The sequence below is a fragment of the Crotalus tigris genome, unplaced genomic scaffold (genome assembly GCF_016545835.1).
Source record: "Crotalus tigris isolate CLP2741 ecotype Arizona unplaced genomic scaffold, ASM1654583v1 scf7180000020218.1340706, whole genome shotgun sequence".
NCBI lineage: Eukaryota > Metazoa > Chordata > Lepidosauria > Squamata > Viperidae > Crotalus > Crotalus tigris.
Window position 1 is genome coordinate 1,047,120 of NW_024097911.1, and position 26,694 is coordinate 1,073,813.

General features: G+C 40.2%; 1 protein-coding gene across 10 annotated transcripts in view; it reads right to left on the reverse strand.

The window, feature by feature from the left end:
* The window catches only part of PLXNB3 (plexin B3), a 59,738-nt gene that overhangs the window by 23,854 nt on the left and 9,190 nt on the right, over nt 1–26,694 (reverse strand). For 6 of the 10 annotated variants that reach the window (XM_039365976.1, XM_039365977.1, XM_039365978.1 and 3 more), the window contains 15 exons: nt 24,664–25,761; nt 24,374–24,553; nt 14,260–14,385; nt 13,534–13,634; nt 13,127–13,259; nt 12,674–12,830; nt 10,629–10,737; nt 9,204–9,315; nt 8,952–9,098; nt 8,494–8,704; nt 6,123–6,295; nt 3,167–3,318; nt 1,881–1,986; nt 1,517–1,647; nt 1,236–1,412 (listed from right to left, as the gene is read on the reverse strand). In XM_039365976.1, the coding sequence (XP_039221910.1) occupies nt 1,236–1,412; nt 1,517–1,647; nt 1,881–1,986; nt 3,167–3,318; nt 6,123–6,295; nt 8,494–8,704; nt 8,952–9,098; nt 9,204–9,315; nt 10,629–10,737; nt 12,674–12,830; nt 13,127–13,259; nt 13,534–13,634; nt 14,260–14,385; nt 24,374–24,553; nt 24,664–25,761 (3,113 nt within the window). Of the gene's footprint in view, nt 1–1,235; nt 1,413–1,516; nt 1,648–1,880; nt 1,987–3,166; nt 3,319–6,122; nt 6,296–8,493; nt 8,705–8,951; nt 9,099–9,203; nt 9,316–10,628; nt 10,738–12,673; nt 12,831–13,126; nt 13,260–13,533; nt 13,635–14,259; nt 14,386–15,416; nt 15,454–20,498; nt 20,658–21,044; nt 21,825–24,373; nt 24,554–24,663; nt 25,762–26,694 lie in introns of those variants that run through there. The other 4 variants (XM_039365982.1, XM_039365980.1, XM_039365983.1 and 1 more) reach the window with 4 other exon arrangements.

Genomic DNA, 26,694 nt, shown 5'->3' on the forward strand with positions numbered 1-26,694 from the left:
GCCCTGAACACCTGAACTCAGCCTTAACTTTGAGGTTTTCCCGTTTGCTCCCCACTCCTGAAATTTCCTTGCACCCCCTATCTTCATTGTCCAAAACTCTCTTACTCTCTAAAACAACTCCCCCCTTTTTTTCCTTAACTGTGGCTTCACAGTTCTACCCCAAAACACCAACCTGGTCCCACTTCTTTCTCTCCCTAAAAACCTAGGCTTAAACATTCCCTTTTTGCAGAATACTTTGTCTTATCCCTGTGGAATGCTGTGGCGCTCACATTAAGGAAGCAAAACAAGTTGCTCCATTGCTGAGCCACGTGATGCAATTCTGGAAGCGGCCGCCATTTTCCAACTGGCCACAGTTCAGCTGCTCAGAAAATGGTGGCTGCTTCCAGGATCAACCATATGGTCCAACAATGAAGCAACCTGTCCTCCTTCCTAAGTCAAATTCTAGAGATCTCTGAAAAGTGATCATGTGATGGGTGACATGGGGTGAGGAGGGTGTGGGGCTCGGTGGAATGGGAAGCAGGCCCAAGGTAAGAGGGGTATGGGAGGTAGGAGGGCTGCAGCATCCTTGGTAGTCAGTCATAATGGCAAACAACTGCGGGGTGCTGCAGTGGACATAACAACAATGTCGTAAGTATCTTTTGGATACGTTCTAGACCTGCCTTAGCCACATTAAACCAGCTAGATAACCTTGGGCCAGTCACTGTTTCTTAAGTCCTAGGAAGGGCAAGGGCAAACCAATTCTGAAAAGCCTGGCCAGGAATACTGCAGGGACTAGTCACCTAGTCACCAGGAATCAAGACTATTTGAAAACCACACCCACATATGTGAAGTATTATACAAACTTGGTGGAAACAAGGATGATTTGCAAGGATCAAAACTATGGAAAGATATAGGGAGTGATGTTCGGGTTTATAGGTTTAGCTATATTTCTTTTTCTTATGCCATGCCTTTAATTTCTTTCTCTTATTATGTCTTAATCTTTTTCTGTGCAAAGGGAAACCGCATGATGGGTAAATATACAGTATATGGTTACGAATATTGAAGAAGCAATCCCTAGGTCTCCCTTCCTTCTCATCAAAGAATACAGAGATGCTTTTAGATTGTGCTGCTAACATACAACCATGTATCATCTTGTAAAAAAGCCTGACTTTTTCTTTGTCAAACAATTGTTTTATAACACACAGGTTCATACAGTCTTAACATGAGCCAGATAAAATGACCCTACAGGCTTTTACCCATGGAAGCTGGTAGATGGGAAGGCCCCAGTGAGCTGTGGATTAGGTGTATAAAGGAAGTGCTTCTCCAGCAATTCACGCAGCACCACGCCATACTTGGCCTGAACAGTTACCATCTGGGGCGTCAAACTGGCACTGGTACGGCACACAATGGCTCTGGGTTCCACAGGTTCCTCACTGTTGGGATGGAAAGTAAAGAGGTGATATGAGGCCTTGGACAGGATTATGAGGAAATAAAGAGAGGGGAGGGAGAGAAGATGAAAAGAGGCCATTTTACTCACAGGATACAGGGCAGGTTGCCCACACTGACAGTAATCTCAGGACCGGTCAGAAGGTCCTCGCCAGAGATGGTTATTCGCGTTCCTCCAGCCATGGGACCAAGGTTGGGGTGGAGGTTGAGAAGGGTCGGATCCTGAGAATGGAAGCAACTGTAAGGGCTGATAAGCAGTGGTATTCACAGCATCTGGCTTGTCTTTCTTCCCCCCTCCCTCTCCCCAGAATACCAATCATGACACAGGAACATTGTGTCACAGGCACATTGCAAGCAAATGTGCCTAGCTCAGCCCATCCTTATACCCAGTTCCAAGCTTCTTTAGAACAAACTCTGAATGTCCCGCACTCCCTCCTCCTCTGTCAGACATTGACCTGGTAGGTGAAGTGGTTCTTGGAAATCCCTGGGGGGCGATCTCCTATGGTGACCTGAACAGGGCCAGATAACCCTCGTTTTCCAGGGGGCACGTTACAGACAATCCTGTAGGGAACAGCAGGAAGGCCCTATTGTGAGAAAGCCTGCAGAAATTCACAGCAGGACTGCATTTTTAAAGAATGAAAAAGGGTGCAGGCTCTCGTGAGAACACCTTTTGAACATAAATTTCTAAGTCTTTTCATTAGCTAAGAACAATGTAGTACAGAATCAGAAATAAGAGCAGTTTTTTCAGCTCCTGTTCTTGATTGGTTTTGGACAAAAACTCTGGAGTTCAGCTTAGCTATAGATTTAGCCTGGCATTCTGGCTATGCTTTTTAGTATTTCCTCAGCCCTTTATCTGATGGGAATGTTAATGGCCACTTTCATGGGACCGATGAGAATGAATGCCATGTCAATTACATAGCTTAAGGCTGCAAAAACCATTGCATTCCCCTATGGAAAGGTTGTGTTTGAAACTTTTTTGCTGGAAAAAAACAGTGTTAAGAGAAGCACTATAGATGTAGGGAAAGAGAGATAAAATTGAGGTTATTACTCCAGAGGTATTACTATTTCTTTAATATTAGAAGGTATTGGTATCCAAGAAATTGATTGGTAACAGATCCTGAATACATAAAAATACTTCAGACGAAGGGAAAGTTGCTGATTTAGACAACTTTATAGGAGGCTTAGGCAAATTCTTGAAATTAGTATCATAAAATCAACAAATCACAGACTAGTTTTATATATTGTTTTAAAATTGGGATTTGCTTATAGTTTGTAAAATAATCTGCTATTGATCAAATTCATCGATCATGCTAAGCCATAAATATCTTCTTTACAAACTGTTATAATTAGATTCAACCAATATGTTAAAGCAAAAATAAGCAAGTCATATTTTAGCTTAGTGCAATGCATGAAAACAGCCACTGAATGATACTTGCTGAAAATCAACAATTCACCCAGACTACTGTCAGCCTCCCTATTTTATTTAGCAAACAAAATATGTTCTTGAAGACTGAATCCAAGACTGATTCAGATATTTACGTTTAATATCCGATAAGAAGACTACACATTCAACTCATCATCATCAGCTCATATAGGCTGATTCAGGCTTGATAAGTAAAGCAATGTTAGTCAAATTAATTGCTGCCAGTTTCCTCAAAGATCATATTTCTGTGCAGCTCTAAACTAAATGCTCACTGCTCTCATTTCAAACAAGTGGCAGCATGTGGGGAGTGGCCCTTACCGAGTGGAAACTATGTACTGAGCTGGATCAGGAACACAAGGCAGCCCAGCTACAAGCACACTTCTGGCCACATCCTCAAAGCGATGACCTAGGTTGGATCCTTTCACAGTGAGAGCCATTTGCCCTTCCAAAGGTCCAGTGAGTGGAGATATCTAGGAAACAGGATTACATGGCATTATGGCATTGCAGCTCTAAACTGGCTGCTTTCTTCAAATTCTGTTAAAAGAAAAAAAATATTAGCACTGATGTTACAACCAAGGATGTCTCCTATAATCTGGGAGTGCAACTCCCAATGGAATTGAAGGGTAGCTGGATTGAAACAATTGGCTTACCATGGAAGAGTTCTGGCTCTATCTAATTAGTGAATTACTGAAAAAGTGGTAGGTATGTGTGTATGTGGCAAGACTAAGGTGGTAAATCTAGATTTTCAGGGGAAAATTATCATATTCTTTCCTGTATTTTTTTTTTTTAAATCTGCTGTCTTCCGGTCCTACGCAGTAGCACAGCAGTCGAGGGGTTCGGGGCTCCGTGCCCTTCAGCTGAATTTCTTCCTGTTAGGGGACCCTAAATGGGCCAGAAGCTGCCCTGAAGAGGCGGCAAAGAAGGAAAGAAGTCCCGGGGACCATGGAGAGTTGGCGGTCAACCTGATCGGTCCAGAAACCAACAGGAGAAAGGCTAGCCTAACTTCAGAGTCTAGCCCAAGCTACAAGCAACCGAAGTCAAAAGCACTATTTTAAGCTGATTGTAAACAGCGCGTTTGAATCTGGGTAAGAACATTGATTTTCTCTATCCTACTTATCAACTTTCCTGAAGAAAAAAAAATTCCAAGAAGCAAAAAACCTCCGAAAGTGAAGGAGGGGGATCTTTGCCTAACAGAAGTGGCAAATTAAACCTTTTATGGAGGACCAAAACATATTGAAATGAAATGACTATAAAACCTAAATTTGGATAAGTTTGAAATTGCTGAATGGTTAAGATTCTCATTTTAAAGGCAATTTGTTCATTTTGAAAATTTGAAAAATAAACCAGTGCTGACATCTAGTGGTGGATGAAGACTATGACAGCTATGGCTTTCATACAAGACTTGGCAAAATCTGGAAAAAACTAATTTCTACTTGTGACCTTCAAAGCTCTAACAATAGAGAATAGCTGTGACAAAAAAAAGAAAATAATCTGGGCTGCAGACAAAGAGAGACATAAACTTTAGGGAACAAAAAAAACTTTTTTGAACTTTCTGGATTACAAGTATCTACTTAACTCTGACTCCAAAGCTATTTGCAGAGAAAAGAAAACTTGAATTCTTGGTCATCATGGAAAATCAGAGACTTATAGAAAGAATTTATCAAGAAAAAATAAATACCTTTCAAGAGGAGACATATGATATATTGCAGTTAATTCAAACAACAATAATTTCAAACCACAAAGAAATCCAAAATAACTTTGAAAATATAAACCAATTCATCTCCAATTTAACTTTACAACAAAAAAATTCCCAGAAAACAACAATAGAGAAGGAACAGATAAAACAGATAACTGAATACAAATTGGAGGATAGAGACTTAAAGATGGAACCTAACGAAACAAAGAAGTATGATTTAACCCAAGTGGGGAAAAAATTACAAGAAATACTGGATTTGGAAAAGACAACTTATACTTTAACACCACAAAATTTGAAGATAAGAAAAAAGATTGGACAAAGTGGACTGCAGAGATGTCAGGAAAACCACTAGAACTGAAGAGACAAAAAATGATAAGAGAAACGGAGAGAAAAAGAAAGAAAAAGATTTTCAAGAAACATGAATAGGCAAATGTCTCTTACAAAGATATTATACTTGATTTACCTTTTATATCTATAGTAACACTTATAAGAATATGAAAAGATTCTTTGATTCAGTAGAATATATTGATTAAGAAAGAGACTGGGCAAAAGAAAAAGGCTAAAGTGAAAATTAAGAAAATAGATAATGGGACTTATCAGAGAGAATATTTAAAAAAGAAACACCTGTTTGAATACGGTTAAAGAAATAGAAAGATTTTGGATATGAATTTTATTTTAAGAGGGAAGAGCCCCTCAAGTAACATAGTACTTTCTTTTTCTTCTTATTTTATTTCTTGATATGAGTAATATAAAAGAGTCGGAATGGCTTATATAAAGGAAATGTTTTAGATATTTAAATGTAATTGACTTTAAGAAAATTACAATGGATTAAAAATGTTTTGAATAAGAGTTAAAAGACTAGAGGACTAGATTTATTAAATGGAATATTTAAAAATTAAATATATTTTTGATTATGGTAAAAAAGAATGGAAAAATTTTGGGAATAAGTATATATTAGCTTATAGGAAACATGGATTTTAAGTAGCATACTATCCTTTTATTTTTCTTTATTCTTATTCTTTTTTTAGTCTTATTTACAGTATTCCTTACGAAAGGCAAAAGTATTGGGATAGCTTACATGAGAAAAAATAGACTTAAATATTTAAAGGTAATTAACTTTGAGAAAATCTTAACCAATAAGAATGTTTTGAACATTGTGGGAAAAACAAATGTAAACAAAAACTGTATACAGGATCTATGATGAGACAACCAGAATGACTAGATAGAAAAGAAATATTATATTGATATGATTATTATCTGTAGAAATATTAGAAAAAATTATACTCAATCGTTATTTACCAAAACAAAAAGAATTGTATTAACTTAAGGTTGGTAAAAGAGAACATTATGGGATAAAGAGGAAATCAAGTAAAGTTATTATGTGGATTATAGATTATAGAAACCAACTGTTAGTTAAATGTAAACCCAGACAACACATTGTTTACCAAATATTAAGGTGACTATGTTAAAAAATCAATAAAACATATTTAAAATAAATAAATAAATAAATAAATAAATAAATCTGCACGCAGAACAACTGGGCAGTGAGACTATGGGCCCAGTGATGTTGCTTCTCACCGAGTAGATGATGGGCGATGGGCAAGTTGCAACACCAAGTTTGGACGGACAGGAGTTCTCATAGACACAGCCAGCCTCCTTTTCCAGCTGACACCAGACACAGTGGAAATGCTGGGGGACCGCTTTGCAGCGACTGCAGTCCGAACGGTCAACAGAACAGTTGTACAAAGTCACTGAGGGGAGGGAAAAAGACAAGAGGTGAATATGATTTTAACGCTGTCCTGCTAAGACTGCCTTCTCTGTGCTAGACAAATCTCATTGCTATCCAGGGAAGATAAGCTAGTGCAGTGGTGGCAAACCTATGGCACGGGTGCCAGAGGTGGCACTCAGAGCCCTCTCTGTGGGCACTTGCGCTGTTGCCTCAGTCCTAGGCCTTCAGCTGGGTTTTATAAAACCTAGGCCTCTGCCGCCATGTGCAAAGAAAAAAAAAGGTTCAATCAGTCAATTTCAACTTCTCACGGGAAAAAAAAAGATCTTGCAAAGTTGGAATTGATTGAACTTTTTAGTCCCACCCAGTCTGCCATTATCACGGCAGCCATGCCCACCCAATTGGCCATGCCCACCCAATGGGCCACACCCAGCCAATGGGCCACACCCACCCGGCACTCAACGATGCATAAGTGGGTTTTGGGTTGCAGTCTCTAAAAGGTTCGCCATCACTGAGCTAGTGCAAAGCCACTGGATTTTCAGAGGAGCAAGGCATTGATGAGCATCATCAAAGTTGGGAAAATCCAAGCTTAAAAAATATTTTGCACTACATTCTAAGCTTCCATGAAGTATGCATTTTGTTTAAAGAGATAACAAATATTTGTTTCTTTTGGATCATGTATTTTGTCCTGCATAATACTGTGATTTTGGTATTTTGGGAAAGGCTCTTTTGAGTGAAACCCAAACCATAATCACCAACCTCTGTCTTCTTTTCCCTGCCCAGCTTTTTTTCTTTAATTGAAAAAAGAAAACAAGAGTATCAACCAAACATTATGAATAAACAAATTCAAAATAAGAAAGAACATTACACAAGCAACAGGGAGAAGTCTTGTATATTCGTTAGGAGAAAGACGTTGGTATGGCTGAAAGGGACATGTGGTTAATAGAGCAAAAATATGTAACAATTACAATTCTTTAATTAAAGGGATCATTGAAACTCTAGACTTAGACTATTTTTTCAGCAGTTCTATAACCCGTACTTTCAGATATTTTTTGGCTTAAAGTAAAAGATATTTCTATTTTTCATTTTGCAGCTTTAAATCTGACAGGAAAGAGAAAACCTGAAGGTGTCTTAGAAGAATAAGAATACATAAATTGGAAGCGAAGATATTGAACTTCTAATCCAATCCCCTTCCCAGTGCAGAGATCCACTAATCATCCCTGAAGGTGGTCATCTTTGTTCTGCTTTCAGCTACAATAGACAACAGGTCCACCTTTTTTATGTGACAGCTCTTTACACCACTGTAACTCATCAATGTTCTGTATAGACCAACTCCATTAATTCTTCCTTAGAGGGGTTGATTTCAAACCCCTGCCATTCTCTTTTAAAATGCAAGGTCTGGAATTAAACTCAGTACAAGGTATTCCAAGTGTGATTTAACCAGAACATAATACAATGGAACTATTATCGTTATGATCTGAATTACACGCTCCCATTAATGCAGTCCCAGCCTAACTGGCCTTTCTAGACTATTTACCTAGATCTTTGTTAATTTGCATTAAAATAGAAGATAATTTCAAAATGATCAGTTGAGAAATTCTGAAGCTATATTATATTGTTAAAAGCCATGGTTGCACAGTGGTTAGAATGCAGTATTGCAGGCTACTTCTGCTGACTGCCATCTGCCTGCAATTTCCACTGGCTCAAGGTTGACTCAGCCTTCCATCCTTCTGAGGTCGGTAAAATGAGGACCCAGATTGTTGGGGGCATTATGCTGGCTCTGTAAAACCACTCAGAGAGAGATACAAAGCACTGTGAAGCGGTATATTAGTCTAAGTGCTATTGTTATTAAAATTGTATCTATACTTTTTGTTCTGCTAATAAGTTTAGCATGTAAAATTTAAAAAAATTGGTCAACAAAGATAATTTGAAATGTTTTACTCCATCTTATTTCCAAAGCTTTGTTTAAAATGAATAAGCAAGTGGGCACCATAACTGACAGTGATAATTGCTGGCAACCTGATTACAATTCTTCCAACACAATCTCGACATTTTCAAATAATTCCCCCCCTTTTAACAATGCACTGATCACAAAGATTCAGAAATTTTTTTGAATCCATAGAGAGTAGAAGCCCATTTCTCCTTTTTCTTAGAACTAAAGGCAAAGATTCCCTTAAATCAGAGATTTGCACACATCACAAAACCAAAACACCATTCCCTTACCATAAAGATCTTCATGGCTATCAAGGCGTTGGTTATCCCCCACTACGATATAGAGAGGCACACGCAGTTCTGGGAGAGCTTGGGTGTAGCTGTATGTTTGTGACTGACACCTCACATGATGGGATGCTTCCTCTTCCCTTTCTTCCAGGGATGCCGGAACAAAAATCGGGGCTCCTTCCACTTCCAATACACAGAAGACTGTTGCTGGATCCTAAGGGAGGGAGGGAAGGTACAACAGGACTCTGCACACATCATCTGTTCTTCCCAATTTTGTCCCAAAAGTTAACCTATCTTTAATCCCATATTCCTAGGAATCACAGACATCCTTCCAATATTCAGAATTCTTTAAGGGAGGAGAGCTTTAGCATATTTCACTTTGTCTAGGCATCCCAAAGCAGAGGACTCCCTCAAAGCCTCCCCTTTTCACCTTTATGCCTCTTCTGAGGACTCTGATTTACCTTGCTTATTGCTAAGTGCAGATTCCAGGCCACCAGATTGATTGGCATTTCCACATTGACAGGAATCAGGGGGACTTCTCCATCCCCTCCCACACTGGGACATGCAACTCGACCCCGAGGTTCTCCCTGGGACTCTTCAACCAGTGCCTAGGAGAAATGGACAGATTAGGTGCAGCTTCAGGCTTCGTGTTCTTTCCCGCCCATTTCTTCTGGAAACTAGGAGACCCATGCTTCGAAGTATACATTACTCACCTTGTGATTGTAGACAAGCCCCTCTCCATTTGGACAGGGCCCTTCAGAGACACAGCGATGACTAGATGGACACCAGTGGCACATCCAGGGGCTGTCTATACATGTTCCACATCTATTGGAGAAAGGAAGATAAAAGAAAAACTACCTTTAACTAAGATTATGTGAGATCAGCAAGGTAGGAAAAGCTTGGCTGCTGGAATTCTTTTCAACCCCTTAACTTAGGGTTTCTCAACCACAGCAATTTGAAGATGTGTGGATTCAACTCCCAGAATTCCCCAGCTAGCATTTTCAACTTGCCAAGGTTGAGAAGCACTGCCCTAGCTCTACGCTGGCTTAGGTGCCTGGGAAGAAGAGGGAAGGAGGCTTAGCATGGAGCAGGGGTAGGCAACCTTGGCTCTTTTATGACTTGTGGACTTCAACTCCCAGAATTCCTGAGCCAGTATGGCTCAGCTTGGAAACCTCTTCCTTTCCCCTCAGCATGGCTGGCTCAGGAATTCTGGGAGTTGAAGTCCACGAGTCATAAAGGTGCCAAGGTTGCCTACCCCTGGCATGGAGAAATCAGCAGCATTCCAAACAGAGATTAATCTAGCCCATTTTTAACCTGATTTTTCCTCTTGACAACCATATCCCCATAGCAACTTTGGTAATATTCTGTTCACTTCTAGAAAACATATCCTGCTGATGGTCAGAATTTCAATCTCCTAACCTTTTCAATACCCCACTGAGTTGGAAAGAAATTGGGGTGTTTATTCTCTTAAAAAAACCTCAGCCTGCTGAGCAGAACTTCTCATCTGTCTTTTCCTTAAGTAAGTAGGTTTCTCATAATTAGAGCAAGCAGCAAAGTAATTCAAAGATTGAATCTTTGACCCAGAGGTGGCTGAGGAAGATGGTACTGGTGAGAGGGGAAGGGCTTCATGTTCTAGGGTGCGTCTTTGTATGAACATGACATTTTTGTCATCAGGATAAATTATGAAACATGAGAAATATAGATGTAGCAATAGCAACAGCACTTAAGACTTATATACCGCTTCATAGTGCTTTACAGCCCTCTCTAAGTAGTTTACAGAGTCAGAGCCCCCAACCATCTGAGTCCTCATTTTACCGACCTCGGAAGGATGGAAGGCTGAGTCAACCTTGAGCCGGTGAGACTCGAACTGCCGAACTGCTGGCAGCCAGCAGTCAGCAGAAGTAGCTTGCAGTATTGTATTCTAACCACTGCGCCACCAGGGCTCTTGTATGTGCCTACGTAATCTGCACACTTCAGAAGAAAATATTAATGCTCCACTTTTCATGTGCAGAAATCCAAAATTTTAGTGCAAGAACAGATACGGTGCTGCTTCAATTTAATGCTTCTTGTTAGTCATAAACCTGCAGCCTTTGCCACCCACATCACCCTGCCTCCATCCCCACTCAACATTCGCTCACGGGATGGAATCAGCGAGTTGGCTCACGGCATTACAGTTGTAGAAGGAAAATCCCAGAGAAGTTATGACAACATCCTGGAACATCAGAGCTAATGTCACAGTCACATGGTCTGAGGAAGAGAAAGGAGAGGTACCTGAAGTCAATTTTCCCCCATCCAAGTAGCCAGCAAGAGAGAACATGTCACGCATGCCCACACAACATTATACAAACAAGCCTCTTATCTTCTTGAAATATCTTCCCCTGTGCTAAAAGACTTTTCTGAAAATGACATTTGTTATAGCCTATTATAGACTACATAACTGTATAATGTAAATAAATAATTATATGATAATATAACTCTAACAGCATTTGGGGAGGGGGTTGTAACTTCCAAACCAATAAAGGGAGCTTGATGTGTAATCTTGAAGATGGATTGCAAAGGCAACGCAAGTAGGCTTTTGAAACCTAGAATACAGAATGTTCATAATGTGCAGCCACCCATCAAAGCAGGATAAATGCAATAAATAAACAAGAGGAAATGCTGTTACTCAGATGACTGGGCAGCACCACTTCACACTGCAGGTTAGGACTGACATGTTGAGCAGGTCCACCTTACATGGAAGTCCCTCTGGACAGAAAAACAACATGACAGGGAAAATGGAGTAGCAAGCTTGTACCTGACCTGGTAGTGCTTGATCTGTATTTTTTAAAATATGAAATGATGGGCAAGTGATTAGACAAATCCTAACCAGGTGTCCAAAGGGGAACAACAGATCTCAGCAAGATCTAAGCCTTAATCTTACTTTTGAAGGACCTACTCAAAGAACCAGAACCAGGATCAGAATTTTTCTTGTTAAGTGTTAAAACCTTGGAAACATTTGTGTTAGGTTTTCATGAGGTGAGCTAAAGGGTTTATCTCTATAAGCAAAATTGCATGAATAGGCAAAGCAAGAAGACTGGTAGTTTGAATATCATAAAATGTCTCCTTAGACAACACAGAATACCTTGCTACTGGTAAAAGTAAAGGTTTTCCTTGTCCAGTTGTGTTTGATTCTAGAGGGGGGCTGCTCATCTCCGTTTCTTAGCCAAGGGAGCCAGCTTTGTCCCAAGACATTTTCTATGGTCATGTGGCCAGCATGACTATACGCCAAACTGCATGAAATGCTGTTACCTTCCCACCAAAGTGGTACCTATTAATCTACTCACATTTGCATGCCTCCAAACTGCTAGGTGGGCAGGAACTGGGACAAGTAATGGGAACTCACCCTGTCATGTGGTTCTCAGGTCTTGAACTCAGGCTGTCTGCTTTCCAGCTGACAAGCTCAGCAACTTTAACCGCTCAGTCACCATACCCCCAACTTGCTACTGGAACTACTCCCACTCTACAATCTGAGTAAGGCAGTGAAATATTTTGCACACACTAATCCTACTCAGAGCAAACCCTCTGAGTAAATTATCATGTAAATTAAATCATTGCTTGATTTTAAAGCTTTTTTTTTTTTTTGCATCTGGGAGGGTTCAAAGGAGAAGACAAGGAAATTTCATTCCTTAAAGAAAGTATTTTATTACCCTAATGTGGATGACCAGAAAGCAGTAACTAAGGCTGCAATTTTTCAAGAGGCTACTCTGATTTTAACAGTGACCTGATTGCAGATGTTGAGCAACGTCAAGTATTTATCAAAATACAGGCAACTTCTTGATTTGAGAAGGGTTTGATGCTCATTTTCTACTCTATATTTTATTTATATACCAGTATGGGGACTCACGATCAGTCAAGACACCATATCATAAGAAAAGTAGGCTTGCCTCCTCCAGTGCCCTCACTGGCTATGTAGCCCCAGAAGCAGGATTTGATTGGCTAAGGTTGCTTCTATTCTAAGTGGTAGGGAAATTATTTAAATTAAAATGACATATAGCTAAAGCCTAAATTGCTGATGCAATACTTTTCCACCTAGCATACTATGCTCTATCATTGCAGTTCCACTGTATCTGTAGTGCTTCTGGCTAAAATACCTTCATTAAGTAGCATCAGAATGCAATGCACTCAGGACAGGAGCCTTGCTTACCTTTGCCTTCTTGGATAGGTGGCACCTGCTCAGGAACAGGTGATAAGCAGCGGATCCAAGAGTCTTGCAGCTGGGCCTGGCTTTCTTGGGTCCCAAATGCACAGTGGTAATGCTGTCCTTCACCCAATGCAGGGAGATTGGGAATCAACAATGAGATCTAAGTAGAACAGGAAATTATTTTCTTGGAATACAGAGCAATTGAGGTCTTTGGCTTAAATGTGATTTAACACTTCAATAATAAATCTTCGGATTTTATAAATTTGAGTGAGATGCTAATGTATGCATTATCCCTCTTACCAATACCTTGAGGCATATGGGTGAAAACAGGCTTGAGATTAATCCAGGCAATGCAAAGAGTTTCATTTCTCATGTGCAACTATTCCATGAGATGATGGATAGGTCAGTTGCTAAATCATAATAAATCCACTTCTCAGTTTCCACTGTTTCACGCACCTCTGCCTGTGTTTCTCGACTCTGATTGGCTGGTAAAATTTGTTCCACTCTCAAGCACTGGTTCTCATCTCCATAACTCCAGAGCCAGTGATTGGTCAGCTCATGGTGTTCACATTCCAATTTCCGGGTACACCTGCCAATCACATTAGAGATGAAGAGAAAGAAGCAGAGTTTGTACATGTTAGGCTAAAATAAAACTGGCTATTTATTCTTTGTATTCTGTAAACCCAGCCAGCATAGTTGATTTATGATTCAGCATGTTGAGTGCATCCAGGCAATTGGATCTAATTTAATAGACTATGATTCATTTAGCAATGGAACAGGGCATTGTACAACCCGGTCAGAATTCATCTCTCTTCTTTTAAAACAATTCCTTCATATTCTTCGTTTCCTCATCAGAGACCCACCTGCTTTGTAGGACACACCAGCCACAAAAGGGGTCCTCAGCATGCAGGCATGAGGTACAATCCTGGAAATTAGGGCATTCTGAGACTGGGATCTTGGACACCTGAGTCAGAGTGAACAATATATTATTACTGATTTTGTTTATATGGGTAGGAAAAGTTATTCATATCGTACTTTTACGGCAGACACAAGCAGAAGAATCTACCTAATTTGCATCAAGTTTTCTACCAGACTATATAAATGGCAATTCTCTTCCAAAAACAAGGCTTGCCGGTTTGTTTTGGCAGAATTTCAGAGGTTACAAAGGCAGATGAAAGATTTAAATAAGAAATGGGCTAAGGATAAGGGATAAAAGGAGCAGCTTCTAATTTGGTTGGGACTGGTCCACAGAAAAGTTTCTGGTATAGTTGCCTGTGTTAAACTGGAATATTATTATTAATAATAATAATAATAGAATTCTGGAGGCTTAGGTTGGTTGCCAAAGGCAGGGATCAACCCTATAATACAGTAATCTAATAAAGGGAAATAATTTACCTCTGAGCTAATGGGAAATATACACACAACAACCTATGCTGTATTTTTATACACCTTTTTTATATTAAAAAAATACTCCCAGGCAGAAGAAGAAAACAACAAAGACTCCACAACAGGTTTTCTTAAGCCCAGATATAGTGCAGAATTTCCTGCCTGACAAACAGATGGGAAACAGTAACAAGTTGATGGATCACCTGGGAAGCTGTCATCACATACAGGTAGGCCCCACTACTGTCGAGTAGCAGGTCTGAATTGACAGGAGAATTCTGGCCAGTGGGCATTGTGCTGTAGATCTGTGCCACGGAGCCATTCAGATAAATCTAAATAAAACAATAGAAGCATTACTGCCTGTTCTCATGGTGCTGAGTACAGCGGTCTCTAACCTGAAGCCACCAAGATGTGCATGGACTTCAGTTCCCAGAAATCCCAACTAGGAACTCCTATTACATCTAGTTGTGGGTGCCCCTCCCCACCTCTCTCTCTTCCCCCTCTCCTGGCAACTGCCTGAACAAGTCCCTACAGGTTTTTTTTTTTTGGCAAGATTTCAGAAGTGGTTTACCTTTGCCTGCTTCCTAGGTATGAGAGAGAGTGAGGGAGGACTGGCCCAAAGTCACCCAGCTGACCTTGTGCCTAAAGCAGGACTAGAGGCTCTGTAAATAGGCATGGGGGGGGGGGCTAGTTGGAGGACAGACTTGTTTTCAAGAGACATATAACTGCACTTTAGTCTGGACTCATTCACTCCTTTTTAGTAGCTATTTTAAATTCCATTCAAAACTAAGGAATTTCCCAGGTGTAATATGAAGGTGTGTAGCAACAGCTGTGATGTTCTGTGATTCCCTGGAACCACTTTCTCTACTGGTTGCTCTCAGTGCTGTTTACAAATGACGGGAGTGGGATGGTTCTGGCACAACTGGAAGAGGACACTCTGGGAAAGACTTTCCCAAAGACAGTTCTGTAAAATGGACCAAAGGCCTTTAAAATAAGGAGTTGTTGGGCAGGTTACAGTGAGGTGGGTTGATGATTTACATTTATGATGTACGCCACCCTAAACTGAGTGGGTGATGGGAAAACTCTGTAAAACAAATAAAAACCATGTATGCTAAAGCACTGTGAAACTGCTTGGAAAAAATAATTATGAAAGGTAGAGAGGTACAGGTGCTTCTTTTACTTGAGCTGGCTTTTTTTTTAAGACTTCCCCTTCCAGCTGAAAGAGACATCAAGAAGAAGCTGAGAAATTAAGGCTAAAGATCTAAATGAAGACACTCTCCCCATGGTAGTAAAACTAAATAATGAACAGTTTGCTGTCCCTGAATAACACCCCAACAAGTGACACATGAAGCAGTCACTGTACCTCAAACTTGCAGTAGGACCAGCCATTCTGCTGAGATCTGAAAAACAGCATGAACTAATATACTGAAGCGAACAACAGAAGCTCCATTTCTCTGCTCCAAGATCTGCAACCTTTTCCTGTTTGTTGTTTGTTTTTTTAATTGTAAAGAGAAGGATATGGTTGACACTTAAGATTCCGTTATTGGGTTATAAACTAGCAGTTGCAAGATGGAGTTAAAAAAAAGACAGTCGTTTGGCAGCCCAATCAAAGCCCCATTCCCTCTGTATCTGTGTGCATGTGATGTCAACCCACATGTAAAAGAGAAGGGGCTTTGATTGCCCTGCTGTGGCCCCAATATTTTTTTTACCTCTTGCCTTGCTGACACTGCTGCATCTCATAACACCTTATCTTAATACAAACAGGCTATTGGCAGTATTTTTACATTACTGTATACATAAATATATATTACTGTATACTTTAGTGTATACTTGCAAGACATTTCCATGAAAGAGCTCAGCCCTTAAAGGAAGCATATAAAAATGAATGTTAAAACACACCATAGAAATTAAAAAAGAAAACAAGTGGGACAGTTCAAATCCAGGGTCCTGCCTATTCATATACTTCAAGCCTTTGTTATATCTCCAAGAGTCCTATCATCCTATCCATCAAATCCCACTAGCAAACCACTGGTCAAATTTTAGTGGCAAACAACTTGGGAATAGACTCTTAAACATCTGAAAGGCTTGGGTTAGAAAAAAAAGAACTTGATAAATCCTGATGTATTAATTTTCAATTTTAATTTCTGTTGCTTCATAGATCAATTAATCAGAATTTTCACTCGAAACTCAAATGATCAGGGACAGAGTATCGTATTTTGGGCGTGTGATGCAAAGACACTGTGCTCTTGGGAAATCCATAAAAATATGGGGAAAAGTTGAAAGGAAAAAAAAGGGGATGACCAGCAGCTGCTGCATGGGTTCAATTATGACAACAATGAATGCACCATTGAGAGACCTAAAATGCCAAGCTGGAGGCAGAGGGTCCTGGAGACAATCCGTCTATGTAGGTTGCTAAAAGTCAACATTGAGTTGATAGCATTTAATAAATTGCAGTAGTGACAATACAGATTTGAGTAAACGTGGAGATTTGGAACATTGTACCTTCAGATTTAAGGGAAAATGTTCTAGGGCAACAATGGCAAAAATATATATGATATTTACTTAAGCTTTTCTGCTTTTCTTGAACTCTTGTAAACATTCACTTACGACAGGGGGAATATTTGTTTTATTTGATATAATTCAATTTGCTAAATATTATTTTAAATTCCTAACTATTGGATGCATTGGCTTGGTTTATGGATGTTCTTTGAAGTATTTGTATTCTTCTGGGTCTCTAGAATGCACAGACATCTGAAGCTATAAAACCACTGGCCTGAACAACCAGATTCTGACACCTTTGACTGACGGTAGTGAACCCTTCTAACTGATATCCTTTTAACTGGATGCTGCAGATTCTGAGTTTGGAAGTAAGATAAATGCTACATTACTGAGCTATCCCATTTCAGTTTGTTACTCATACAGGCTAGTTTCACATCATATGTTTGTTTGGTCTGTGTTTCATTGATTGTGATTTGTAAATTATAGATTATGGTTTAGACTGAGATATGAAAACAGCCTTTGTAGCTTGTTCAGCAAAGCATGGTGTGATGTAAGAATTCCATTCCATGCTTTTGTCTTGGGATAGCTGTTCTACAGAATAATTTGTCACAGTATGCTTCTTTTGCTGGCTGTGGGTTCATAGTTTCTATGCTTTATCCAGCCCGTAAAAGGTGTTGGTGTAATTTATTCTAGCTCATTTCATATACTACCTACTTCCATACCTAGTATTATCCAAACAGGTCTTCTTAAGATAGAGTAGACCTCCATCCCTGGCCAATGCTTATGGGATTTGGTGTCCAACATGCCTTTAAGGTGACTGCCAGGAGAAGTTATCCTTGATTGTTAGCTTCCAAGCCTATCAAACATGACAATATTTTCTCCTTACTTGCAAAGGCATGTTAAAATGTATGAGAAAAAACTATTGGGCACTTAAGTATTACAGTGAAGCCTTATTTTAATGAACAAAATTGGGAGGAGGTATGTCTGTTATTCCCAAATGTCAGTTAAATGTGAAAACATGTTATTTTGGTGATTTATCACATTTGCATCAAGATGCCATTCTGCAAATAATGTACGTTCTTTCAAATCCTGAATTTACATAATTGATGTAAATGATATAATAGGCAGATTGACATCATTACAGAAATGGTATCAATTTTTCCATGAACGTTGTAAAATTAAGATCATTTAACTTACCTTCTCCAGACCAGGAGTCCCCAACACCCAGTCCGGGGACCAGCACCGGGCCACAACATGCCAGAAACTGATCTGCACAAACTAGCAAAGCCCCATCTGCAAGATGCAGGCAGCACATGAAACCAGGCCCCCATCTGGTCCATGGAAAAACCTCTCTCCACGGAACTGTTCCCTGGTGCCCAAAAGGTTGGGGGCTGCTGCTCTAGACAACTTCAGATGCAACAGATTTATCCATTCTTTGAGAGGGGGGGGGGGTTGGATGGAAATTTGGTCCACTATAAAACCAACCTTTTCTAAAGGAGGGGGGTGTCTGTTAAATCAAGGTTTCGCTTATTCTGAAACACAGTGCTGGGAGATATTATTTTTTTCCCAAGTGAAAAAACTGCAAGGGTAGCCAGTGGCAATCTTTCCCACTCAGTTTTCTATTGACAGCAATCTCAGCCATAAATTTACAAAGTGCTTTATGAGCAGGCAGGAAAGCGGCAGCAGCAATGAGGAATATATGATGCAAGGTAGGCCTTTGTGTGGGAAAGCCAGACCAGATAAGAGCTGTGTGTATAGACTGGTGTGTTTGTAGAGCTAGGCTCGTGTATGTCTCAAGTACTCTCTTATCCTGCAATATTACTGGGTTTTAGAAGGAGTGATCTCTTATGTAATTGCAACATGTGAGAAAGGGAGGGAGGGAGGGAGGGAGAGGGAGAGAAAGAGAGAGAGAGAGAGAGAGAGAGAGAGAGAGAGAGAGAGAGGTGTTAAAGGAGATGGTGAGTTCTAATCCTGCCTTAGGCATGAAAGCCAACTGGGTGACTTTGGGCCAATCACTCACTCTCAGCCAACTCACTTCACAAGGAAGGAGTATTATGTATGTTCACCACTTTGAGTTACCTAAAAATAATAAAAGCGGGATAAAAATCTAATAAACAAACAAACAAACAAACCTCATTCTCAAAAGAAACCAAGGGGACATTGAGAATAACAGACATACCTCTTCCTAATTGGTTCATTAAAACTAGGCTTCACTGTAATATTTAAGTGCCCAACAGTTTTCTCTCATACATTTTAACAAGCCTTTGCAAGTAAAGAGACAATATTATGTTTGATAGGCTTGGAAGCTAATAGTCAATGCTAGTATGATGTTAACTAATTCTTCAACGTTATACAAGCTCACTTTGAAGTGAGCCCTGCTGAAAGCTCTACTATATTAGATTCTGGACTACCTGTGGTAGCTTCAGCCTGGGAGAGACACCAATTCCCTTCCTATCTAAGTCATGAAGATCACTTTATGCTAAGACGTGGTCTACTGAATCAACCTGGGTGCCTTTAATATATTAAGTTCCAAACCATGATTTACAAAACTACAATTAGCTGAATTAAACATGCTTACCCAGAACTAATACAAACACATTTATTTTTAACACATTGAAGCCTGCTTTGCCTTAACAGTAATCCTAAAGCAGCTTAGCCATCGTTTCTCAGCATAAATCTACTTCAAATCTTAAGGATAAAACAAGATAAAAATAAATCTCATATATACAGCGCTCTGGACAGGTAGGAGGAAGGGTGAAATATCTTGGGATTTAGCAACACCAAGTGTAACCCAGATTGGATCTAGGTATTTCTGGTTTAGCCTATAACCAGAATTATGCACACTTATGCATTAAAATACATATTTAGGCATTAAAAAAAACCTTTCCCAGACTTAGTGCGTAGGGAAAGCAGTCAGGTTTTCATATATATCTGAATAGAAATTCATTATTTTTCAAAATCACAAATAGGGTGGTAAAACCAGCCTAGAGAAGTAATATTTTTTTACTTAAAAATAAATATTTATTCACAATTAGGCACTTTAAAACAAATACAGTTTTAAACAGATACAGCCTTTCATATGGTTGCAATAAATAAATAAAAAATTACAGGCAAAATTACTGAAAGGATGTCCTAAAATAAAGAAAGGAAGCAGAGGTTAAGCATTCAGAAAAAGACACATTTTTTCTCCTCAGGTACTAGGCGTTTGTGAAAAATGCATGTTGCAGGGTAAGTTCCAAAAGAAAAGAGGCACCAAGGGGAAGAAGAAAGATGAGGAATGAGTAATTCAGTTATGTAGGGCAGAAAGGATTTTAAAAAGCAAATAAAGAAAGCAAATTAAGATAAGCAGTCAAACAATGGAGGGTTAAAAAAAAAAGTACTCAAGGGTAATTCCAGATGAGGCTTTTATTGTGCAATCCCTCCATCTCAATCAGATAGGCATTATCTTGCCACTTACAGGATTCCTGTATTTTCTCACTCCTTCTTTTTCTACCTCTAAAAAGCCAAAAAGAAAAAAGAAAAAGCAGAAAAGAATCAAACCAGTATTTGACTGGAGCACTCTCTACCTGAAAGTCAAGCTTCAGAAGAGAGAATCATCTTGGGTATATAAGAAAGGTGGAGTGTAGACCAAAAAGGATAAGAGAAAGCCGAATTGAGACTATGAGAAACCAAAGATATACCAACATAGACAATAGAAATAATCTATTAGTTTAGAAGAAAATATCAGAACATCATCAATAGTTAAAATCAAGAGTGCTATGAGGATGAGGGGATCTGGGAAAAAAAAAACAAGTTGAGGAAATCTGGAATAGACCAAGACCTGTATGTTCAGGGCAAATATTCCTCAGGGTACATACAATCTGCCCTAACATGCAGCTCTTGGAATCATTTCAAAAGTTCTTTGCAAGTGATCAGTTAAGACAAAGGCAAGATGTTCAAGACAAACCTTTCCAATGGGTCTCCAATGGCAAGAGAGCTCAGATACTGACGCCCCCCACCTTGTAGTGATAGTTGAAGGTGGGTGGGAGAAAGGGAAGAGGACCCTTCTTCCCTCCATCACAGAACAGTAGAGGAGGGCTGAGTCTCTTAAGGGTTTTTTTTTCCCCTGTAGAAAGTAAGGAAGATAAACTTGACTTTGAAATATGTAGGAATCATTACCTAGGACTAGGTAAAAGGGGCTGGGACATTTTATATCCAGAACAATCAGATAACATTTGAAAACAAGCAAACACTTCCTTATTCACTGAATAATAAGGAGAAAAAAGAGGTACAGGATTTTGCACAATTCAAAGTTTCTATTACTACAGCTAATCTATTACTACAGCTAATCTCAGTCCTGGAGAGGTTGATACTGGTATTTATTGTTGGATTATCAACTGGCTCAGGAGCAGCCATAGCTTTCTCTCACTTGCTTCCTCTATTCCTCCAGTTTGCTATAGCTTTTCTTGGCACACCAATGGTTATTCAGATTTGTGCAGGCTAAATACAGTACCTTTTTTGGATGAAGGCATGGGGCTAGGAGCATACAGCAGAGGTGAGTTTGATGGGCTCAAGCTCTACCTCCCATTTTTTATTTAGAGACACTGCCCAACTCTGAGCCATTGAGCTAAGGCTTCTGGCAAAATTGGTCTTGCCCAGACAGACAGCTGAGAAAAGAGGAGAAAAAAAATGTAAAATTCTCACCATTTGATACTAACTTGGTCCCCTGGGGCCTGCCACTCTCAATCTAACCCACCTTCAGAGCAGCTCTGAGGATCAAACAGGAAAAGGAAAAAAAACTCTTGTTCAGATGCCTGGGGGAAAGGCCTTGGAGCATCTCTCCTCACAAGCAAATCTGGGCTTTCTTGCAATCCACAGTGTGAAAAGAGGCAGGCTCAGGGGAGGAAGCCTCACAGGTCTGGGTTGAAAAACAAATAGTAGATTGTGAATTGGCTAGAAGGAAGAAACGTCTGGCAGCTCTCAGATTGCTAGAACATCACATCTCCATTTTTTAGAACTCACTGCACTCCCAGCCTGTTCAAGGAATGTTTCTTTTTGCTAATACCAATGGCAGCGTTGAAAAGCAGTGTGCCTATGCTGTGGAGACCTGTAGCAGTGGGCTTTCTTCTCTGTCAAAGAGTAACTGAATTAGAGGTGCACAACTTTTTTTACTCCCGAGGTCACCCTATGCTTTCAAAAGCCAAGATTCCATAAGAAAGGGGTAGATTCAAGAGCAAAATTATATGTGTTCAATTTATCAGGGGTCTGCAAACTTGGCAACCTTAAGACTTGTGGACTTCCAGAATTTCTCCTGAGGAATCCTGGGAGTTGAAGTCTACAAGTCTTAAAGTTGCCAAGTTTGCAGACCCCTGATTAGATCAGCTAACATTAAATAATTACAATTTGGAAGGTTTTTTTTTTTTTTTAGGATTGCACCCAAGCTTTGAGGGTCACGGATAGCTCTGTAGCTTTAGTAAATGCGCTTTGGGGTTAAATTGGCTGATTGCTGAAACCTTTTTTTTCCAGGGACTGTCAACCTTTCAGAGAAGCCTTCCAGTAAAGCAGCTTTGCAGTGGTTTGAATAACAAAAGAAGAAAACTGCTTAAGATTATTGGGAAAGAATGCACAGCCCCAGTATTCCAAACCAATGAAACAGAGAAAGAGCAGAGCAAAACCCTGATTTCCTAATAGGTCATTCCAATCAGAAATAACAACAGAGATAAGCAAAGATACCAGGAAAATCAATCCAAGTCAGAGATAATTCAAAAGAAGACCAAAGGAATGTTTCAAAAGTGGCTCCTGTAATGTTTGAGTAGCTAAAATGGAGAATCTGCACTCTCTTTGGAAGAAGAATTATAATCACGTGAATTATTTTCCTAGAGAAAGAACCCCTACAAGAGAGGACCATGGAAGCAAAGATCCAGGTCACTGTAAGGGGGAGGAAAAGGAAAGGTCTTTGGGGGAATCCAGCCTCTGATCCATTTCCAGGGCTGCATGGATAAGACTTGCAAGTTTAAAGCAAAATTTGGGGCTAATTCACTTCCCTAAAAGTTATAATTAGTGGACATAAGATCAAAGCAAATATATTTAAAATGAAGAATCCTGAACTTAATCATTTGTTCTGCACAAAAGAGTAAAACCGAACATTATTATTAGGATTACCCTTTCAAAAATCAGCAGTATCATTAATAAATTGTAGATAAATAACTTTAGCTGTTGTTATTATAAAACATGACTTGCTGCAGTGTACACAATGTATACTCCCCAATCCCTAACTACACAGCTTCTCTAAAATTGTTGACAAGCAATTATTGTTAAAATGAAAGGGGAAAAATATCACATACACGGGAGCAAATCACATCAATTCATTTCTCTGGGGTTGTCTCCAAACACTTCTTTGTTCTGACTCTACCCAAACTTTTTGGAGTGTGGCTCCCAGCATGCTTTGTAGGTACAGCATTTCACCAATAGATGGATGGTGTTAATGCTGGTGTAAGGGAGTACATTTAAGTGCAAGTACTACCAATGTAAACCACCTTTTAAGTACAATAGTCTTAATTGCAGCTCAATCATAAATTTCAGACCCAGTCTGAAAAGGAGAGACTGTCTGCCTTCAAATAAGGTGCTGGCACAGCACACCTGAAACTTGCAATTTAAAATATTTTGAAACATACAATTAAAACGACTCAGAGCAAATCTTCCTCCACAAGAGGCTGAGCCAAATCAACCTTGCATGTACAGTAGAAGACATTATTGGTCATTAATTTACAGAAAGTTGAGTCACAGAGGGAGGGAAAACGTTCCTGACCCAGCAATCCTTGTGTTGCCTAAAACCTAAAGTTTAGTTTTGTTTCAAGTTAAGCTTAATTCCTCATTCAGAAAAAGCTGAATTCTGTAAGTAATAAAGATGATGTATTGTAACTGAATTTGTTGTCTGTGTGGATTTAGTTAAGCTGTACAGATTTACTTCTATATTCAATGGGAACAGCAGAGAAACCCCGCAGGATGCTGCATCTTGTCCTTGAGATATTGGATTTCCCATTGTGCCTCCATCTGACTTTGAAATATCACAACATGGACTTCTCAACCTACAGTCCTACTCATTTCGTACATCTTGTTACTTGTAGAAGGTACAGAGAAGCAACTCTGGTTAATGATTACATGACCAATCCCGAATTACGAAATTTAGCAACTCCATCCTAATAGATTTAATAGAATAATTATTTCTGCTAAATAAATATTTACAAGCGTCTGCCAGTCTAAGAAATAACCAATGTGTATTGGTGCTTGAAAGCCAGGATGGTTTGGGGCAAATAAGAACATGAGTCAAAAGCTATTTCTGCACATCTGGCCTACAATGTTAGGAATGCAGCAATGTACTGAAATGTAGCCCTATCTGGGACTAAAGTTTCATCCCCTCTTTCAGTCCAATATTGGCTGGAATTGTAGTCCAACAATCTAGAGGACACCAGCTCAGGAAAAAAAAGCAGCGTTATATATTACCTTACCATGACATGATCTCTACTGCAAGAATTAAAAGAGAATAAAAATGCATACACGGCTTTTAGATTTTTGGTTAAGTACCTTGGCCCCCCAAACTGAACCAAACTGCAGTACCCCCCCTTTCTAGAAACACTGAATGAATGAACTGGAAGTGGAGATGCAACTCCCACTGCTCTAGCTTCTCTACTCCAACATCGCCTCCTCATAAATTTTAATAGCTTTCCTCATCTTTTGTCCTCCATATATATTGGACAAACTATGAAAGTCATTTTCTCATAGATCTGGAGGAACAAGGCTGGAAAGGATGAACACAGCTGAAATTACCATTATTGCACCCACCTTGTGCAGCTGCCCAACATTATCTCCCAGGAAGGCAATGGTATGGCCTGTTTCTACCATGGCAGCCACAGCTGTCAGTCTTGGCACAGTAGTCAGGAGTGCCTCAGCCACCAATGGCTTCCGGCTAGCAATGGGGCTAGGCGTGTGTTCATCCCCACAGGGGTAAATCTCTGGGGACTCCTAGAAATGAATAACATGAAAAAGAAAAAGGTTGGAAGACAGCCACCTTGGGGTGGAGCAACTGATCTTCTGGCCCTAAACAGTAGAGTCATTCCTGTCCTGCCACTCACTTTGGATAAAGAGCTGCAACGAGAGGTCACACCGTATTCAATGGCAGCCTCCTCGTCGTTGCTGTCACCTATTCCAGATGTGGTATAGCACAACTGCCGCGTCTTCTCCATCGCTGCATTAACTGCACTCAAGCTGTAGGAACATAGTGCGGTCCGCCCAGTTGGAACTGCAGTGGAGCCCTGCCCAGCAGCTAAAACAACAAAGAGGGTTTTCTCTTTTCCAGCAAAACCAGGTGCCAGATGCATAGCCTGAGCCAGGTTGTAAGTTTGCCCTTGAGTGTGTTGGCATTCGAGAGGCAGCTCCACGTAGGAATAGAGATTGGTGTCATCTACGCAGCTCCGGGAGAGGTAGGTTCGATATTCCATCTGTGCCTTTGCTCCACGCCGAAAGAACAAGAAGTAGACATAGCCATCAGAAGCAAAGGCACCCACGTAGCTGTTGTTATAGTCTGAGAAATCACCCACAACCAGTTTGCCCATTCCCTCATTGGAGAAGGCCTGTGGTCCTTCCAACTGGCGGATGGTAAATGGTGGGATCCCTCCAGAGAGCTTTGCAGTCAGTCCGCGACCAACAAAGAGCAAGTCCCGGCCATTGTGTTGCCCCACTAAGCCAACTGTTGAAACCTTTGGCTCATTGGCTGCCACAAACTGGTTGTCTCCTGGATCCTCAGGATGGTACAACACTTTGGTGATGTCCGTCAGAGCTCGCTTCTCACACACTCCCTGGAACAGCTGCCCGCAGACCACTAGCTCACCAGCATGCTCATTGGGTAAGAGGAGCTTGTTGGAGTTGTCCATCAGTTGGGCCTGTGGACACTCACGAACATCACGGAAAGGGAGACACTCAGGACTGTCTTGGTTTGGCCCTGTGCGGGCATGGCCTAGAAGCCTCAGCTCAGAATCCAGCTGATATAAGGCATTGACGGCTCCCACATACAGTCCCCCTGTGCTCTGGGCTTGAGCCAAATGATTGAATGTACCATTGGGAACCACAAATAATGGATAGGAAGAAGGTTGAGCAGCTGGGTACAAGGGCAGCAAGAGCATCAGTGTAATCATTAGGGGCAACAACGGGCGGCCTAGGACCATGGCCAAATCCTAGACAGAAGGAGAAAAGGAATGAGCAACAATTAACTCAAACATCCTAAACCAGCTTTCCCAATCCTTGGCTGCTTCAGTTGTATTCTATTTCAGTTCCCACAATCTTCAGCCAGTAGGTCCAAAGAGATCAGGGCAGTTCTAATCTGCTCCTGGAGGACCACTGGCACTTTCCCAAAGCATTCATTCATAGATCTTATAGTAGCGTGGCTTCCAAGAAGTAGGAAGACATCAAGGATGACCACATGGTGCCACCATTCCTCCTCTCATCTCTACCGCTAACTGTCCGAATTCATTCCAAATGCTTATGCTCCAAAACACTGCAGTCTGATTGCCAAGAACTATGGCCTCCTAAAAAGCTCCATCTGCAGCAAGAAGGCAAAAAAGCAGATTCATGAGTGAGTAAATAGTTTTATACTTGGTCATAGAGAACCCAAGTACTAGAGGCAATGATTCATTTTTTTCTCTCTCACCCCAACTATCAAATCTGCCACCAAATGGGCATTTTAAAAAAAAAATCAGAAAAGGCTGACTGAGAAACAACAATCCTTTAATAAATCAAAGCTGTTTAAATATCCTCAGCTAATCTATCACATCTCTGCAACCAGCTCAGGATGCAACAAATGCCAGACTCATGACAGGGGAAAAAGAAATCTCCCAAGTACAAGCCATGTACACTTTCAACGTCCAGATTCAATATTCAGAGACCAAAATTAACTACATAAACAATTTGCTGACCCTTTGGACACTTTTGCTGCACTCCAATCACTTATTTTAAATAGTTCAAGTCCAGCTGTGTTTGCCCAAGTCCAACTAGATCAGTTAACTTGGATATTCTTTAGCTAGATTAATTGGTTTATGGTTGTATACAGTCCAAACTTAGAACATTGATTAATTTAATAACCAAACTATAGTGTGTTGTGGTAATCTAGT